Source organism: Achroia grisella, unplaced genomic scaffold, assembly GCF_030625045.1.
Source record: "Achroia grisella isolate CSIRO2021 unplaced genomic scaffold, CSIRO_AGI_Agris_v1 utg413, whole genome shotgun sequence".
NCBI lineage: Eukaryota > Metazoa > Arthropoda > Insecta > Lepidoptera > Pyralidae > Achroia > Achroia grisella.
Genome location: NW_026712846.1, coordinates 1666166 through 1687998, shown reverse-complemented (window position 1 = coordinate 1687998; position 21833 = coordinate 1666166). Strand labels below are relative to the sequence as shown.

The 21833-nt window shown below is 29.4% G+C and overlaps 1 protein-coding gene across 1 annotated transcript; it reads left to right on the top strand.

Moving 5' to 3' along the window:
- The first annotated feature begins 4707 nt into the window (after nt 1–4707).
- Nucleotides 4708–21094, top strand: LOC131844752 (carbonic anhydrase 1-like). The gene is made up of 6 exons (XM_059193712.1): nt 4708–4777; nt 6639–6788; nt 16769–16910; nt 18007–18203; nt 18957–19096; nt 20931–21094. Exons 1-6 carry the CDS (start codon nt 4708–4710, stop codon nt 21048–21050), a joined length of 819 nt encoding a protein of 272 aa, XP_059049695.1. The 3' UTR covers nt 21051–21094.
- Nucleotides 21095–21833: the final 739 nt, after the last annotated feature.

Below are 21833 nucleotides of genomic sequence, written 5' to 3'. Positions count from 1 at the left end.
GAAAACTAATTCCGTTACATATTATATATTAATGAGTTTTACTATATTAAATAATTCGTTACCTAAATTTTATGTAACGACAACATAAAAAACCTAATTTTAATTTTATATGCAAAATTAAAGTCCGATATTTTGATCATTACAACAGTTTCTTTCTAATTTTTTGTGTACTGCAATCGTAAATTACACATGTATCAATATGTACACAGTATAGTTATATAAATAAAATCGCATTTTTGAAGACAGTGCCTAAACACGTGCTCGAGTCGATACAAAAGCAGTAATGCCGGTATCTTATCGAGGTGACCGACGTTCTCGCGACACTCGACGCGACACGAAACAAATAATTTATATCATTTTAAGTAAATATATAAGTATATTATATAATATCGGCCGCTGCCCTAATCCATTACGATAAAAAATGATAGATCTCTTTACGGTAGTTAATATAAAATCGGTCAAGTGCGAGAAGTATCTATGCCGGGCGGCGGGAAGGTGGGGCCGCCCGACGGTGCATCGCTAATTAAGTTTTACTATATAAAAATTTAATTATTACAATATTTGTACACATTATAAATAATTATTAATATTTAATATAATATTTTGAATTTATATTTTTTAAATAGTAAAAAATAATTATTATTAATATTTAATATTTTTAAATTCTTGCTTCATGTAAAAAAAAAATATTCTACAATTCATTGAAAATAAAACATTTATTTTTATCTTGTCTATTTAAATACATACGACGAAGAATACGAGAAATAAGACTTCCTCGTCTCTTATATCTGTGATTTCTTTTCTTTCTTTCCAATTTTCTACAATTGCTACTTTTACGGAGGTGACATCTCTTTAAAATTCTGAAAATGTCAATTCCGTCATATGATTTAGTTTTGCCAAGAGAGCTAAGAAAGAGTCGTTACACGATAGAAAAAAATGCCGAAATAAAAGTAAAATGCTTTGCCGAATGCAAAGCATTTTACTTTTATTCCTTTTGCAAAGTTGTTTTACAATATAAATTAATAACGCTATAAAAAAATAGGGGTTGGTGATAGGAGAGTGAAAATTTAGGGTTATATATTACCTTATGCTATGTATTTTTTAATGACACATAATAAAAAACATTTGGCCAAAAATGAAAAATATAATGTTAGGGGTGGACAACCCTTATCACTTAGGGTATGAAAAATAGATAGTAGCTGATTATCAAACCTACTGAATATGTATATAAAATTTCATAAAAATCGGTCAAGCCGTTTCAGAGGAGTATGGTAACAAACATTGTGACAAGAATTTTATATATAAGAAGATTAAGAACAACAGGCTATAATTAACTAAGCTTTTGCTATGGGTAATTAAAAAATAACCAAACCTAAATCATGTGATATCATTTGCACAATAACACCGCTTTACAGAACCCAAATAATCAGTAGCAAAGTCAAGTCATACATCTTTATTGACACATCCGTCAGAAACCGAGATTTCTACTAAATTTTAGCGTATAGATATTTAGTTAGATACTAAGGCACGTGCAACTAAACTTTTTAACAAAAAAAAAACGATACGTGATACGTGTTTTTGAAGTCGATCCCCCAATTTTTTTGACACTAAACTGCATAACGAAAAAGAAACGAATATTTGTAATTTTTTAGTCGAATCAAAATTCAAATTCAAAATATCTTTATTTATTTTATTACAGTTATAATCGTTTATTATTTTCGAATGCACAAGCGAATACATATATACATTAATACAGATTCATTTAAATTCAAATTTGGGCTATCAGTTTAAAAAAAAAAACACATATAATCATCCCCACAAGGCGTTCATGCAAAATACAAAATATAGAGTAACATCTGTGTTTTCAAGAGTCGATATTAGCAAAGCAAATTTTTAGTTATTACCGTATTATTAAACAAATTATATATAGCTTTAAGTGAGATGTTAGATAAAATAGATTTGAGTTATAGTGCTTACTGCCCATCAAACTATTGTTTTTCAATGGTTAGCAGGTTAATGTGTAACAATTATCAAAACATTCAAATTTCACATTATTGTTAACGGATTCAAATTTAACAAATGATTCATAGATAACCTGAAATCCTATTTTAATTCCTTATAATAGACTATTGCTAATACTATAGCTACATAATTAGACCCCTGTTATAGAATGGCATGTAATATTTAGCTAAACATTATTATAAGTACAATAAAGACCTATATATATGGCAGGTGTCGTGTATGCCACCTATATTTGTATATACAATATGTATATATACGTATTTGTTCAGTAACTCAAGTGCGTCATAATATAAACGTATGTATATTATAAATCACTTCATTGTGTACGGCTCTTCTCTACTGTTATTAAATAAATAAATAACCCAGGAAAATTAACACAACGCCATCTAGTCCCAAGCTAAGTAGAGCTTGTGTTATGGGTACTAGACAACTGATATAAATACTTAGATTTTTTTAAATACATACATAATATACATAGAGGGCACCCAGGCCTATAACAAACATACTCGTAAATACAAATATTAGCACCGTGGGCGAAATCGAACCCGCGACCATCGTAAGTAAAGCAGTGTGGTAAAGCTAAACCACCAGGCCGTCTAAATACTGAAATATAATAAAAAATAGATCAAATCCTCGACGTCGTCTGCTTTTTTTGAGAAAAAAAGATTGTCCCTTCTTTTTATATAATCCAATCTATTGTTGTATAAGTTAATATATGGACAGATGGTTACATTTGTAATATAGTATATACCAGTAGTATAGATAATTTCAGTAGCTGATCCTGAATATTTTACTTTCATTCGCTTTAATTCTGTCCCTAGAAATACAGAGACGAACTCTTAATAAGAGTCAGAATTGCGTGCTCGGTTCAAGTCACTTAACTATCTATCGACGGGCCTCGAAACGTTTTTGCAATCAAAATAAAAGAGATTGTGGCTTGATTTGCCCCATAATGATTGGCTACCCAAATGTTCCGATAAGACATCTGTAAGTCTTTTCCACATTCATCAGAGAATGGCAAACAAGTTAGTCATTTAGTGAAAAGTAGTGAAAGAGGAGGAATTAGTAACGATTTTTCTTCACGTTAGAGTTACGTGTACTTTTAAAATCAACTTGTTTTAAGAAAATCTGACTATGAGACTTCAAATTATCTGTCTTAACCTATCTAATATCATCGAATAAAAAGAATGAGTTATTGTATAAAATTTTCTTAGTAGCAAGTTTTGTGTAAAGAGCTCGTCAGTGAATGCCGGCTTAATTAGAAAATTGACGGCCTCAGTGGTTGGTAATGTTTCGCAATCTTTATTTCCGATGGTCGCGGGTTCGATTCCTCGCACGGTAGAAACATTCGTATTTATTAGTATAAATAATTCTTTGTTTTGGTCTAGGTGTTTTCTCTCTATATCTTATTTATCAATGTAAAAAAAATCTCTGAAATCAAAATAAAATATCTTTATTCATGTAGGAATAATGACTCTTATGAGGTATCATTCATCTACCGTCAGTTCGGAGTACTTTAGAGCTAAAAAGAATGGACTAGAAACTCAGCTCTTATTCTTTTCAAATAAGCTTGTGCAGGATTAAAGAAATAGAGGCTTTTAAAATCAATTAGGGAGAATATCGTGACCACCAGGATATTTTATTACATTTCTATGTATTTATATTAGTTATCTAGTACTAATAATCATAATACAAGCCGTGCTTAGCTTAAGACTAAGTAGCGCTCTGTGAGTTGTCAAGGGATATAATAATTATTATTGTGAAAATTATTGACTTATTCCATTAATATTTTTCCGAATGATTCATTTGCCATAAATAATGATTATAAGAAGTATGGGGGTGTGCCTTTGTTATGTAACTAAACGTTGATTAATCAATCAAACAGAAGCCATCAAAATAATGACACCGATTCCATTGCAATCGTATTTTTATCAGTACCTCTTATAAAATTAGGTACGCCAGCCCAGTTTGGTCATTATGTAATTAAAAGATTACAACATTATTACTGAATTTAATACCTAAATAGCCAATTTACTTAATTCAATTACAAAACGCGCGTATAATTAAGGATCAGTCAGGGCTTACGTGACATACGAATTTCATTATTTTTTTACCCCTCTCCCGTTCTTGTCACAGTTGGTCTCATTTGTCAGACTCCCTACTCCTTAGTTTGACATCGGATATTTAAATAAATTTATATATTTTCCAATAAATGTATTATATTTCCTTTATTAGTTCAAATTCCGTATGTTAATACTTAGATGTATTAGATTTTGAAATGTGTTTTCGCGTAATTTAACATCCCTTACATCTTTTGTCACACAAGTCACACTTTGTCGACTCCCTTAATGTTATACATATGACATAATTTATATATGATTCCTTATGTAATATTATTATAGATTTATACAAGACCTAGATATATTAAGTTGTGGCTAAAGATAAGTACAAAGTATATTATCTTAGTTGTGACTGTTTATTAGTAACAAATCGCTAATAATCCAACTAAGTATAAGTTATCTAACGTCGAGCAGTCATCAAAAACAAGATAAACTATTCGTTATTATTATCTTATCGATATATCGACTTGGAATCGAATTGTTTCCAATTTTCTGTATGCGAAAAACAGACGTTTAGAGTGTTGCACAAATAATAGTAAGGTGCAAAAAAATATTAATTTTAAAAATGGAAAAAAAAATTGTTAGATGTAATTTGTCTTCAGTGAATGTTCAAAAGAAGAATACAGCTACAGATGGTAATTAATATTTTTTTAAATATATTTTTAAGATAATATTTCTTTTATTTATTTTTTTATTTGAAAAAAGTGTATTTAATATTTCATTTAATTAATTTAAAAAAGTGTTTATAAAAACCTGATGCATTAAGAAACGATAAAGAATACTTGGTATTAATAGGGATACTGTTCATTTCTAAATACAGGGATTACCAAGTTCTATCCGATGTTTGCTATTCATATATTGTATATGTATAATTTATATAATACTAGCATAATGATTTTATTAACGGTAATTAATTAAACTTTTAAGGTTAGTAAATTTCGAGGGTGCAATATTTTTGCAAGTAATAAGTGACACATGCATAAAGTGACAAAATATAACTATAATATACAATATCCGCTTGCATGTAATGCTTGTTGTATGTAATTCATATCATATTATGCTAGTTTCACTCAAAATAAAAAAATATCCTTTAAAAATTTCCGATACATAAAGTTTTTTTGTGTATGTAAAAAACCTACATCAAAAAAATTACTATATAAATTTATGATTTTCATTTCCAATAAGATCAATAGAACTATTACAAATGTCAAATTGACAAAGTTACCAATATCTGAAATATAACACTTTGACAGAATGACAGGAGAACACCATACATGTTCATTTTTAGGGTTTCAACTGAAAACAATTTTTGTATATAACTCTAAAAATAAATTCAATTCCAAAATCAAATATTATAAAATTAAATTTTAAATATAAATATAAATTTAAATTATAATAAAATTAAATTCTAAATATAAATTGAATTTCAATGAGGAACTTCTGACGTTTTTAACCAACTTTCATATGAATGTTGGTTCAAAACAAATTAGCAAACCCATAATATAGTAGAGAACACACCTGACCGACATTAATACCCTTATAAACCTTTATACTGAATTTATGTTTGGGATATCGGATTGGCGCCACGTCACGTCACAGTGGAATATTGAATTTCGCTTTGAAGTGTACGTCAAAGGCTTGCTAATATAATTAATGTTCTTTTTAATTAAATCTAAATTATAAATATATTACGTTACTGAATACATGAATGGTATGAAAAACACCTGTATTTTACCCGAATTGACTCATTGTCAGATCACATTAGATCCTAGTAAAATAACAAACTATGCTAGGCAGTTAGTTTAGGTGCTATGTTGATATTCAGTCGTTTCGCCTCAAATCAACTTCGTAGACTTTTCGCCCTAATCGAAGGCGTAGGGGCCTCGGGGTCCCTTTGCCCTGACAGTCTCCTACGGGGCCAACTAGCTCTGTAGTTGACAAGTGCACTCCAATTACCTTATTTTTTTATAGATTAAGAAAATGAAATAATATTTTTAAATTTTCCGGTTTTTCCATGTCTTTCCAATTGTACTAATATTAAATAATACTGAAGTATGATTACAAATTGATATAATTAAGGCAAATTAAGAACATATTTTCGCATTTAGAATATTTGTTAGGATTCTGTGGTATTAATACAAGCTGAACTGAAATTAGGTCGGCGCCGGCGGTTGGACTTAAAGTTTAACAAGAAGTCGTGCGTTCTCAAAACGACCAACTGGGTCGATCAATTGTGTGTGAAATCATGTCAACTATAGAAATATAATACTATATTTAGATGAGTAATAAAAAAAGGAATAATAAAATCATTAATATTTATATAGGCAAATAAAATTGAAGACCTGTTTTTGAATTTCAAATTAATTACAATAATAATAATAATCTATATACGAATAATACTGTAACACTGAAGTAAATACAATCTTTTATACAAGTATATATTTAGACTATTATCTCTATGCACTTGTTTTTGTTAATAATGAAATATGTTTTTAGCGGTACACATATCAAGATTACGTCCATCGCAGTCACCCATAGCTATATCACTACAGAAATGCCCGACATGGACCTCCCTGGACCCACTAAGATTCCGAGGATATTGGGATAACTTGTCTAATGCACTACTAGTCAATACAGGCCAAACAGGTGAGTGTTATATTTAATATAATGTAATATTATATAATTAATAACAATAATCTCATGACAAATCACACAGCGCCATCTAGTTCCAAGTTAAGCTAGCTATAGCTTGAGATATACTGCAACAGACAGACAGCTGAAGCGATTTCATTTTATATTATGTCAAAATATATACATAGATATGATAAATATAACCATTATGTTGCTTCACTATTCTATTATTACAGATACGAAACGCTTAGAGTTTCTAATTATTAGATAATATTGTTTTCAAATTACAATATAGGAATGTTGTTAGATATTTGGATTATGATAAATGAGTAGTTTGATTTATTATTAACACTATGTAGATAATATCCATTCATTATCATTATTATAATAACATATTATAATATTGCTTGACGTCATAACATTTTACTCTACTACTAAAATATTACATCTACATAACGTCAGCCGCTTAATAAACAACCGAATGAATGGACTGGCTTTAGATTACCATTTTCTTAACATTTTTTTTCTTAAATAAGGATTTAAGAAAGAAATATTAAGAAAATGGAATTCCACCAAAGAACTGGCTGTATGGTCTAGAAACCTTTGCCAGTCTATATGACAAATATGAAAAACAACAACTCTTTTCTGCTTTGTATTGTTCTGTACTTAATCTTCATTTAAACGAAAGTGACAAAACATTTCAATCTTCTTTTTCTTTCTAGTCAATAAACCGAAATATGTTTAGACCAGGTTATATCAACTTCAAAGGCACAATCTATCGCGTTGTGTCTTTCGTTCAAGACGCTGGATACATTTCAATAATTAAAATTTATATATAGTAAATCAGTTTTTTCAGATTTTTATATGTATATATTGTATATGTCATATGTTATATTGTTACGAGGTGTAGACTAAAAGTCGTACGTGGGTACTTCAGTCTCACCTATTACAGACGATATTGCTTTATGAGCAGTGCAGTTGTGTAGTCAGATTAGCAGTGATAGTAATGATTAAAAGATCTTAGTCCTCTGCCATGATAATGCATGAGTAGTATTATGGGTGTCGTATACATACACCTGTCTCAGTTCTACATGCACAACGGCTGAAATCGGAGAATAGGTCCATATTTAATATTGGCGACACTTGCTATCAAGTGGGTCGTCAACTTATTTTGTAATTAAAAAAAACTATTTATAGATATCAAACTCCATGCCAAAAGCATTTAAATATAATCTGTAATGCTATTTTTATCAATCGTTTAAACTTTATTCTATATGCATTTTTATAGAAAGTTTCATAACTGCCAATTATAAACTTTTTCTAAATATTTTATACTTCTATTATATTTCATATATAACTTAGTAATAGTCGATTTGATGCCACACTGTAGGCATTTTTGTATTTAGGATTAAAAAAAAATATATAGTTTCGGAATCTACTTTGCATTCCATCATCATTCAGATCATCAGATTATCACGAATCTAAATATATATAACTCAAAGGTGACTGACGTAGTGATCTATCAACGCACAGCCCAAATCACTGGACAGATCGGGCTGAAATTTAGCATGCATAAAGCTACTATAACGTAGAAGAGACTCTAAGAAAGGATTTTGATAAATTCTACCCCTAGGGGATAAATTAAAGCGAGCGAAGCCGCGGGCAAAAGCTAGTTTAATGATAAAGTCTAAAGAGACTTTAGACTTTATCATTGACCGTATTTGACATAGAATTAAATATGTTTTTCCATTTATTTTGAAACAAACTAATTTTATATTTATATGTAAGTATTTTATATTTCTTTACACTTGCCGTATATATTCAAATTCAAATTCAAAATTCAAAAATCATTTATTCATGTAGGACTTTTTACCCGCTTATGAACGCAAATTTTTACATTCTAATTTAATTTTATCCCTACCGTCCAGTTCGGTATATAGATCCAATTGAGAAGAACTGGCAAGAAGCTCAATTGAATTATTAATATAATGTGCATGACATAACATATTGCATTATAAATAAAAAAAAATGTATTACAGAAGTGAACAATAAAGTGGAATATTTTCATTATTTTATTGTACTACTACAATATACTTACTAAAAAATATTTTTTCCGTCTTACATTAAAGCTCTTATAATACATTTAATCGCTTTAGAAATTATTTTAAGACTAGTTATTTCCGCGATACGTAGAATTTACCTTTATTTTTCTAAAATAAAAGTAGCCTAAGTTACTCCTTATTACATCAGCTATCTGCCAAAAAAAGTCCCGTCAAAATCGGTCCAGGTCCCAGTTCCATATCAGAGATTAGCCGGAACAAACATACAGACAGACAAACATTGTAAAAAAAATACATTTTGGTATATGTACCGTATTTATATTCAAATGCAAGTAGTAAAAAATGGTTATAAAAACGGTTGTCAATATTACAAATACACATTCCAATTTTATTTATAAGTATAGATGATATAATAAAACGGCCGACAACCGACAAATCTGATTTATAGTACAAGATTACATACACAAATAATGATCATAAAAATAATGTTGGTACAAAACTATTTAAATTTAGCTTTAGTTTCCTAATCGAAATTTATTATAGACCTAAAAATAAAAATATATGTATTTATTTTTATTTGTATTCTAAACTCTTGAATATTCAATTTAGAGCGATTGTTTAACAAAAATAAATATCACAATCAAAGTAGACTCCACTTATTAAATTTTATGAAGTTGAAATTCGTAGAACACAACAAGATATTTACTATTTATTATCCCCGTAGAATATTAACGAATACAATTCAGTAAAAAAATAAATATAAATAAATATTCCCTCTAGTAATAAAGATGTCTTGTTATGCTATATTATTATATTCACAATGTTTATTTTAAATCGTTTGTATGTATAAATAAATTCATTCATTCGTACATAGGATTTTCTCAATGAAAACTATTTTTATTTCAAAGAGTCTTTTATAAAACCTACGCGGTCATGTGATCGATTTAGTATGATTGAAAAAGTGTTTTCTGATTTCCTATTTCCGTCTTGAGAACGGTTTACTTTAGTTCTATTATTACCGACTTTCAGCGTAATATGTTCGTTACATTTAAACTTTGTATATATTTAACAAATAATTAAAAATACGAACTCTTTATTGTACGGAAGTTGACTTTATACTCGTATAAAACTAGCGAGCCGCTCCGGCTTCAGATGGGTACAATGCTGATACTAAATATACCTAATTACCTAAATTTATCAGTGTTTCTCTATAATATTATGCATGTATACATACAAACCTTGCTCTTGAATCACTCTATCTATTAAAAAATTGCATCAAAATCCAAAAGTTTTAAAGATTTAAGCATAAATATGGAGATAGAAGCAACAGACAGCGACAGCGACTTTATTTTATACTATGTAATAAAGTTTTGTAGGTATCTATGTATCTTAATCTCAACAATTTCAGCCTCCAAACCGCTTTGCTTTGTTTTGGTTTTAGGGTGAGGTTAAACAATGCAATTATTTATTTTATATTTTATGGAATGGCAATGCTGAGTTTAGTTACCAACCGTACTTTATGATCTATAACAGTAGTAGAGTACGCTAAAATACTCTTTTTTTTTACACACTGTTTACTAGTTCCAGTCACGTAATATTAAGAAAACCCTTTATCAGATCAAGAAAGTCGACTATTTAATATTAATATGTGTTGAATTGGGAGATATTCCGAGTGAAAATGATCTAGATTTTAATGGATATTCTTAATAAAATACGAACATGATGTTAAACGTAACTTTTAATCTATCAATATATATTTTTTAACAATGACAGAATTTATTACTCAAATACAATTATGTATATGAACCTCTATGTTCATTCAACATGCCCCCTTAATTGTATTTTAATTTAACATGTATTTAAGAACTAAGTAATTAAGAACACCACTAAACATTTTAAGAAAACTACTTTAAAAAAAAATATTAATATTACTTACTCACTAAACTATAACTATTACAATAAACAAATTAAAAAAAAACTTCTGTCTTAAAATAAAATAAAATTACTTGTATAGTTGCCCCCTTAATTTTGTTTTATAAACTAAGAAATAATATAAGACTTTAAATAAGAAAATTTTACATTTCCAAGAGGCTTCGTCAGAATATCAGCAATTTGATGCTCAGAGGGGCAATATTTTATTTTTAAAAGTCCTTCACTGACTTTTTCGTGTATATAATGATATCTGACATCGATGTGCTTTGATCTTCTGTTCATAATACCGTTGTTAATTAAATGAATTGTACTTTGATTATCTACATAAAGCGTTGCATTAACTTCTTCATTTACTACCTCACTAATTAAGTTTTTTAGGTACATTAACTCCCGGCAACAATCTGCAGCAGCTATATATTCGGATTCCGATGATGACATGGCAACTATGGGCTGTTGTCTTGATGACCATGTAATAGGACCTCCACATAGAAAGATTATATAGCCTGTTGTGCTCTTTCTTGTATGTGGATCATTAGCATAATCAGCATCACAATAAGCTTCTAAATGCAGATTACTGTTATAAAATTTAATACCTGAATTTGATGTCCCTAGCAGGTACCTTAATATTCGTTTTCCATTAATGACATTTTGCTTTGTTGGTTTTTCCACTCGTCTACTACAAAAATTAACCGCAAATGCTATATCAGGACGAGTTTTATTAGCAACATATAATAGCGACCCTATAAGTTCTCTGTAAGGAAAATACGAATTATTAAAATCTATTTCTTCATCTTCTGTCTCTATTTTGTTTGCTCCGATGCATATTGGTATTGGAGTACTTTTAGCAAAATTTATTTATTATTTTGTTAATGTAATTTTCTTGTGTTAATGTAATATGATTATTTTCATTTTTATTAATTTCTATTCCTAGAAATAAACTAGGTTCTGTATTCAACGTCATTTCAAATTCATTTTCCAGCTCTTTTATTAACTTCTCCATTTTTTTTTTTTTATCTTTTCCCATGAGTATTCCATCGTCTACATAAATACCCAATATAAGTGATTCATTTTTAAACAAACATTGATCAGCTTTTATAGGTAACAATCCTTTATTTTTTAAATATGATGTAAATCTCTCGTTCCATTTTAATGGTGCTTGTTTTAAGCCATAGAGTGATTTTTTTAATTTTACATATTTTTCTTCATAACCCTCTGGTAACTTCATGTATATATCTTCCAATAACTCTCCATATAAAAAAGCTGTTTTAATGTCAAATTGCATAATATTGTAATTTTTATATGCAGCAATAGCAAACATTGCTCTTAATGTACTTGTATTTATTACTGGACTGTACGTTTCCATATAGTCGATTCCTTCTTTTTGTTGACAACCTTTTACTACTAATCTAGCCTTATAGCGACCACTTTCCTTAATTGTAAATACCCATTTTGCCGTTAGTATATTTTTATTTTTTACTTCTTCCACATCTATTACATTCCACGTATTATTTTGCTCTAATGATTGCATTTCATCTGCTATAGCTTTTTTCCATTTTAATTTATCATCTCCAGATATTGCTTCTTTGTATGTTAAATATACGAAATCTGGATGTATATTTCGTTTCTTTTCTCTTTTTCCTCTACCTAGTAAAGTATCATCTTCTTCTATAATATTATTATTGTTTGAACAACATGGAGTATTCTGTAAAAAATTTGTTTGTATGTCTTGTGACTGTTCTTTATATTGTTCATACATATCATTCATACGTACCATCTCTACCGTATCATTAAAGTTTTTAATTTCTACATTGTCATTTTGGCAATCCATTAACAAAGGTGTATTATTATGTTTTTCCTTATTTATATTCATATCAAAATCATTGGCTATTTCATTAACATCATTATGAAAAATTACATCTCTCTCTACATAAATTTTTCTTTTCTCTTCCGACCACAATCTATATCCAGTAGGAGCATATCCAACCATTATTAATTTTTTGCTTCTAGGTTCAAGTTTTTTTAAATAACCAAGTTTTTTTACATATGCTGTACTGCCAAAACATTCGACATATTTAAGATTTGGTTTTTTATTTGTCCATTCTTCATATGGTGTAATATCCATTCCAACTGTAGGTAATCTATTAAGTAGGTATGTAGCCACTAAAACGGCCTCACCCCACATTTCATTTTTAAGTCCAGATTGGAATAATAAAGTACGAGCTTTTTCCATAATGCTTCGATTTAACCTTTCAGCTTTTCCATTTAACTGAGGTGTATGGTGAATAGTGTAATCTAGTTTTATCCCTTTTCTCTGACACCAGATTTTAAGATCATTATTGGTGTACTCACCACCATTATCACATCTTATAGTACTGACTTTATTCTCTGTTTCACGTTCAACTTCGTTAATATAATCTTTCAGGAGTTGTGACACTTCATACTTATTTCTCATTAAATAGGTTTTTACGAAATGTGTAAAATCATCAAGTACAGTAATAAAATATTTCTTACCATCCCAAGTTTCATCTTCGATACTACACACATCAGTATGAATAATTTCTAACTTTCTAGTAGCTTTATTTCTAGAATAAAATGGTTTTCGAGTTTGTTTCGCCATAATACAAATTTCACATTTAAAGTTGGTTAAAAATTTTTCATCTATGTTTATACCAGTTGCCAATTTTGATAATTTTAACAAAGATTCATTTGACGGATGTCCCATTTTAAAATGCCACATACTTGTGTTGTCTTTCTTTGTTGTATACAGTGACATATCTTTTCTGTCAATAAATGTTTCTAAATTTATGACATATAATCCTTCTGCTGTTCTTTTACCGTGTAGGATTGTTTCAGAATCTTTAGTAATAATTACAAACTGATCTGAGAAATTCACTTCACCGCCATTATTTGTTATATTGTTTACAGATAGAAGATTTTGAGTTAAACTGGGTACGAACAAAACTTTTTGCAGTATTATATCTCGACCAATTATTATACCTTGACCCTGTGCCATCATAGTTTCATCATGTTTAGCAACACTGATCTCAGATTGAATTTCTTGAAAATCATGTAGTGTATCTCGGTTGTTTATCATGTGAATTGAACAACCCGAATCCACTATAAATTGTATGCTTTTCTGATCATTTGATATTTCTTTAGATAGAAAGGTAACGTGTTTGTTATCCTTTTGATATTTATTTACAAATTGTTTTTTATCTGTACTATAGTTGTTCTTCTTTTGAATGTGGTATTTCCGAAAATAGCAATTAGCTTCTATGTGATTTGTCTTTTTACAAATAGAACATGGTTTTGTTCTACATTGCTTCGCATTATGACCCATGCGATTACAATTTAGACATTTTACAACTTTCAGCGTCTTAAAAGCAGTAGCAGTTGTATTCAGATATTCAGTTTTATTCAGCCTATTTTCTTCCGTTAAAAGTCGACTTTTTAGGTTTTTAAGGGTCTTTTCATCTGTTTGTGTTGATTCCCATGCAGTAATAAAATATGAATAGTTGTCTGGTAATGAACTTAATATTTTTGATGTTACAACTTCGTCATCCAATTTTTGTCCAAGTTTTTTTAGTCTAAAAGTGAGATTTTCTATTTCTGACAGATATTCATTAATGTTATAACTAGGTCGATATTTATAGTTGAAGAATTCTTGTAAGATTTGACATTTATTACGTTCTTCTGAACCATCATATAAACTACAGAGATTGTCGAACATGTCTTTTGCATTTTCACAATTTAATAAATGTTGTACATGTTTTTTATCAATAGATGTAATTATAATAGCCTGAGCTTGAGCATCTTTTCTTTCCCAGTCGCCATCTTTTTTCAATTCATTATTGCTTGCTATTATTTCAAATAATCCTTTGGCTTTTAGTATTATTTTTATCTCGAACTTCCAGATATTATACGATTCATTATCTACTAGTCTTGTTATGTGGTCTTCATTACTATTACCCGATCTCGCCATTTTTAATGTTTTTAATTTTAATTATTATATTTTATGTAAATATTAATATATTTTATATTATTTGTAGTTATTAGCCCATAACCTGTTGAATTGGGAGATATTCCGAGTGAAATGATCTAGATTTTTAATGGATATTCTTAATAAAATACGAACATGATGTTAAACGTAACTTTTAATCTATCAATATATATTTTTTAACAATGACAGAATTTATTACTCAAATACAATTATGTATATGAACCTCTATGTTCATTCAACAATATGTTGGTATTCTCAATTCCTAATGCCATATTCGGACGTTTTTGAACACAGCCAGTAATGTCATATCTGTCAATCAATCATAATATGTTTATTTACTTCATTTAAAACCAGATATACTCTATTTCTTCTAATAAGAGTTGGCAACCCTAACGCTGAGTGGTATCACTGGTGACATGTGATAACGTGATGTCAGTAGTGCTATTCATATATTCAGTCAGTTACTTAGTTTTCCAGCTGTCAGCTTATTTGCCATTCCAATTACATAAAAAATGAGAACTCGTTTTGAAAAAAGATCACAAGTAAACATTGTACGCAATGAACATTCACAATGCATATTAACATTTATTACTCACGCTGTACCGGTCCATGTACGGCCATTTATAATATTGCGTCTTTTTTATTGATGATAATGACATGGTTATTCTGACTGCGAAAATCTCATGGATGAAAGAAAAATGTTGATAGCCCATTGTGACAAATTGGCCACGACTTAATCACGACTTTTCCCCCTGGAAACCCACATACGGGTACAGATTTTGATCTATAATGAAGGTGTGTATTTTACGGGAGAAATCAAAATTACAGTGGTTGAATAGTTTTGTCAGATGGATGACAACCAGTTTCTTTTTTTAAACAATACTAATAATTGAAAACAATAGTCAGCGAAATTTGCAACGTATTATCAAATACAGATAAGATTACAAATGTCAAGAACAAATCACTTAATCATCACAATGTCTGGATAACGTTGACATTATAACATTTCATTTGATTTATTGTCTATACATACTATATCTAACTATATATGTTACATAGATAGAGCAGCTATATTTGCATTATATAATGATAGAATATTATTACATTATTAGGTACATTTAAAACGATGCGAGATTATAAATGAAACAAGGTACCTTATTGCAGATTTTTTTGAAGGCAAGCTTAAGAACAGTAAGTAACAGATGTAATTGTAGGATGTAGTCTAAGTAAACAATAGGTAAAAATAATAATATAAATAAAAAAGAAAATAATGTTCACTATAATAACAATTAAATTAAGCACAGAATAACGGAAATATATAAAATTGGTATAATACACACGTGTGTAAATTATAACATAAACCTTAAAAATTGTCTTTATTTCAATAACAAAAACGGTTATTGTTATTTCTAGCTTCTTTTCAGAGAGACTTTGTATAAAATTCGTCTATATTTGCACCTCTGTCTCACTTACTTTTGTTATCCGCTGATTGCCTGACACGTTGTAATGAGTTGGAAAGTTATTTTTTCAGTATATTATGGCATTATCATTCATATGAATTTCAGATTAAAATAAAAAGAATAAGGTAATAAAATTACAGCGTACTGAGGGGAATTATGTCACAATTATAAACAAAGTAAAAATCCTCCCGATTATTTGCAAAATGATGATCTGGTATGATGATGGCGCTTTGTAAATTGTGTTGTGTGTGTATCTTTACATAAACATCTTTACTTTTTATTTTTCATATTGAACACTTTTTAAGAAATATGTAACATAGTTACGTAATACTTATTATGTACGTAATACATGTATAAAATGAAATCGCTTGCGCTGTGTGGTCGTTTATATTTCTTAAACAACGCATCGGATTTTAATGCAGTTTTTAATACTAGATAGAACGATTCAAAGGAAGGTTTATATGTATAACACATGTACACCCGTAAGAAGCCGGGGCGTGTAGATAGTTTGTTATAATTAAACCTTGTTTTATTTTATTGCAGCATATTTTACATTTGACGCGTCCGCCTCCCGGCCCGTTCTTAATGGCGGACCTTTAATTGGCGAATACATATTTGAACAAATGCATTTCCACTGGTCTGTAGATGAATTTACGGGCTGTGAACACGTATTGGATGGGCGCGGGTGAGTTATTTTTGTTTTTGAATTTTACTACGGACGGTGTTATTTCTGTCTACAATCAAAAATCATATTAAACGATACCAATTTGCTTTTTTTACGTAGATGAAACCTACAAATATGTATGTAGGTACATTTCAATTTCTTCCAATTGTTAAGTGTCTACTGAACAATTATAAGAAATAAGCAGTTTTGTCGGCTTCTATTTTTTAGATAAAAGATCCTATGTGTGTGAGCCTATTACAATCTATTGTATTTAAACAAGCCATTACATGACGCCTTTATATTAAAATTATTTTTTAAACACATTCAGTTTGGTTTAGTCTAGATTATAGATAAAATGTAAAAAATACGTTTGATGGCAGATTCAACTTTCCATCACCTTATAATTTTTAACACTGTTTTTTTTTTGTTTGAAACTTTATAATAAGGTACAATTGATACGCAGTTGAATTACAGAATTGGTATATTAATATCGATACGTCTCATGTATTAGATGAGACGTGTGATCTAGACTAAGCTCTAGATTGTACCATATACCATTGGTGTCACAGTGCATTTTGTGCAGTCCGTTATGTTATTCATTTTCATAGACAACAGTGTCCAATTAACAGTGTAAAATTAATTACAATAACAACAATAAACGAATAGAGCCTTTTCTGTTTATTGTTGTTATTGTAGGCTAAAGAGAAATAGAAATAGATGAGAAATATTATTAATTGGGATTTAAGTTTTGTTTTTATAAAGTTCTATTCTCATAATTCTGTTTGTTACATCACTTCTTAGGATATTCCAAAAAATATTCTTTCTCCTTTCTTTTCTTTCCTTTTATTACCTATAGCACAGATAAGATAATATTACATACATATACCCCATCCAGTACAAGAAAATGGTTCCATATTAAATCGGACTAGTCTTCGGGCTATTATATTTTTTCGCCATAGGCGCTAGATGTCGCTAGATCTGCCGCACTTCGGATTACTAGTGGGAACCATATTAATAAAAAGAAGAATACAACGAGACAACTATCAAAACATCCAATTTAATAATATGTTTGTTTATTAATCTCTTGGTATGTTTAATATTGTAAAATTGGTTTCAGATATGCAGCGGAATGTCACTTCGTTCATTATAATAGTAAATATCAATCTCTGGAGGCAGCTGTAGGCCATCCAGATGGACTCGCAGTTGTAGGCTTTTTCCTAGAAGAAGTAGATGCTCCTAATCCCAGATTCGATAAGCTTGTACACGGTTTGGAGGGTATCTCGAAGAGAGAAAATTCTGTTGTGGTCACTGGAGGTTAGTATTAAGGAATGGTTATTCTAATAAAGTTAAGATCATAACCATGTAATCCAAAAGTTTCACCCTTTTACCAGCTACCCCTATGTTATAAGCAATATTAATGCTTTAATAATTTTCTATTGTGAGCTATAGATAACTGATTAATTTATATGTCATAACAATGTTTGTCGAATAAAGTAAGTAAATATATAAATTCTCTCGATAGAACAAATAGCGGCGCAGGGGTATGTTCACTCCTTGCCAAAAAATAATTAAATACACTCACAAAATGCATGCCAATGTTGCATTGGCACGACTTCCACAGTCGATAATGCGATTGCCATTTGTTACTAAAAAGAAAATTGAAACACGAAATTAACTATGCAGAGCTCGTTAGTTTTTATTTAATACCCATACTGGTTGCTAAACAACTAATAGAATACTTAAATACACACATATAGTAGAGACACGCGCAGAACTCGTCAGTTACGCTCGCGGGCTGCTTGTATAATGCAGTTTTTATTCGAGTTACTATTCATAGGCCGCCATATTGTGCGCCAATACTCTCGAAAAACCGGAAGCGATAATATTTTATTATATTATACATTATATATATATGCCATATATTAACAATATCTACATATATATATATATATATATATAGAAAACACCAGACCAACACGCATTTTATTGTAAAGAGCGAGAAATCGAACCTAGACCATAGAGGCCATCGTAAACCAATAAGAAACTAATTTTACTCTCTCGTTACAGATTCCCTAGCATGGATGTATAGCAATAATCTAAACCAAGGTTCATATGTCACGTACAAAGGTTCACTCACCACGCCGCCTTACACGGAGTGTGTGACCTGGATTTTATATGAAAAGCCGGTACAAATTGGCAGCCAACAGGTACAGTTGACTTCATCTAAACTAGTAAAAATTATAGAAAATCTGTTATTCCTCTCACAGAAAAAAAACTATAGTTCTCAATTTTTCTATATTATTATGTAAGTAGAAAAAAGATTAGATATTAAAACAACTGTTGATGAACAGATAACGCTGTTGACTTGTGGTTTACTACCAGATTTGAAACCTAGACAAAACAAAAAAAACAACATACCAATTACTAATTTATATTCGAGACTAACACTCCGATTATGGAAATACCGATAACAAACTAAATTAGTCAGAGAGACAGTGGTAGTTCGTTATTCTACACAGATAAAAACACTGACAATAAATGAAATTAATTCGAGAGAAATCTAGTGCTAAGCACTGGCTCGCTCTCGCTATTTTACGTAATAAAACAAACATTAGAAATAGAATTTGTTTAATATACCTATATAAAAGTAATCAACAATTATTTCAATTGTATTTTACAATATTCTTTAGGAAAAGTTGGTCAATTTCATATTATTTATCACAATAATTATATAATAATATCAATAATTGACAGACACAGTTTAGAAAATCCAGGTTTGAAATTGCTGCAGTACAATTAAACTAGAGACAGCTTTATTTGATTCAAAGTCATCAATATCACAATGACTTTGTAAGTCCCATAGTTTAATATCATTCGATGGTCTATTATTAATTTTGTTGTATTATATTCGGAACAATGTTGATAAATTGTCACTCACCTGGCCACAAAATGACGGCCATTTTCAATAAAGCGTTCACAGTGTCATTAATAGTAAAGTTCATTGACACAAATCTAAGCCGACGATTCCAAATTTGAATATTAACAACATTTGAGTACATAATTAGTTTTGTCCTTTGCCCTAGTCGGACTTGCGTTGACGTCAATAGGAGTTAAATATTTTTTGTATGAATCTGTGTAACATTTTTTTAAGTTGACATATTTGCAAGTAATTTTTCTGAACATACAAGTTCGTCTTAATCAATACAATATAATTTTGTGTGAATGTGTGTAATGTTTTTGGGTTATTTTTTAACTATTACATATTCAATTTCTCATAATAAAACGTAGAGTGTTTTAATAATATATTAGTCCTAACTCAAGATAAAGTAGTATTAATTGCCCTACTGTTTTAATAATATATGAGAATTGCTGTTTTGATTTTATTTTTCATTACTATTTCTATTTTTAAAAACTAATATTATAAAGAAATCCCTACTGGAGTAGATATCCATCCTCAATTCTAATAAATACATATCTACGTGTGGAACTCTAATTTTGTTTTTAAAACAGTTCATGTTAACTACTAATAATTGATTTTTACGTGTGATTTAAAATTTAAATCTATCAATTAATTTTAAGTTCATACATACTATGAAATAACATGTTTCTTTACAATATTATGTAGTATAGATGAAAAAATCTTTATTTTTTCAATAAGTACTAATTTACAAACACTTTACAATTCCTATTTATTATAACGTACTCGTTGGCATAGAGTAGTTAAAATATAGAAAAAAAAACAGATTATTATCTCGATAAATTGTAAGTTACAAATACTTTGCTATTTCTATTTATTATAGAGTACCTAGGTATTTAATATACAATTTACATCGACCACGACAGACGTAATACAAAACCACAGTTCGAAATAAACACATCAATTACAAACTCGTTTTCAAAGTTTACCAAATTTAATTGCTTTCTGCGTTATTGTGGCGGATATTTACAGCTACCATAAAACACTCTTATACTAACAAAATTGCCGCGTACCTTTTAAATGACTCAATAACATTTAACTTCCATTATTCGAATGATTTGCAGCTGAGCCTTATGAGGAAATTGGAGGGACCTAACAGCGTGCCGATCGAGAGAAACGTCAGACCCACACAGAGGCAACCACCCGGACATTCGGTAATCTACGTAAAGCAATCCAAACTATGACACTATATGTTAAAAATAAATTTATATACGTACATGTGGCTCTCTTTATTTTATACCATTTTAATTAATTTAAATTAGAGGTTTCCAATCATTTCGTCTGCGGAAACTTTCATCCTGTATTAGAAACATTACAGATAAGTACTTGATACATTATACATAATATATTTGATAAATTACAGTTATCAAGAAGATGTATATAGAGTATCTTTTCTGTCATAAAGTATGGTAGAAAAGGTAAGCTATGTATATCTTCTTAAGACGGTCTACCTTCGTGTTAAATTTCATTAAGATCTGTTCAGCTGTTGTGCTGTGAAAAGGTTAATAAAGGCTGTGGAATAGTTTGTCTATTACCCAGTTATACAAACAAAGACATATTAGCATTTATAGTTCTAGTACAGATTAAAAATATGAATATTTGTAACACTTGTACATATACTCATTTATAAATGAAAAAGTTTACCTTTCCAAGATTATTATGTAAATCAGTAGTTAGGTCGTATCACAATCAATATAATCAATATTCTTTTATCATAAAAAGGCAGACAAGTCGCGGGTTAATAGCTAACTTAGTTTACAAGCCTTATCCGACAATAACCGGAAATAGTTTTAACCTGGAATATTTCATAGTAACTGATAGGTTGAATAGTAAATGCCCGAATTAGAAGTTGGATGGATGGAGAGATAGAACTTTTAAACTCCAGTATGCATAACCACAAATTGATTGACAGGAACAAAAGTTAACAAACAGTAGTGTATCTAATTTTTTCTTGATAATAGAATGAC

Coding starts and splice junctions, on each gene's coding strand:
- LOC131844752 (XM_059193712.1), top strand. CDS start 4,708: ATGGAAAAAAAAATTGTTAGATGTAATTTGTCTTCAGTGAATGTTCAA. Junction 4,778..6,638: donor GAAGAATACAGCTACAGATG/GTAATTAATATT, acceptor ATATGTTTTTAG/CGGTACACATATCAAGATTA. Junction 18,204..18,956: donor TTCTGTTGTGGTCACTGGAG/GTTAGTATTAAG, acceptor CTCTCGTTACAG/ATTCCCTAGCATGGATGTAT.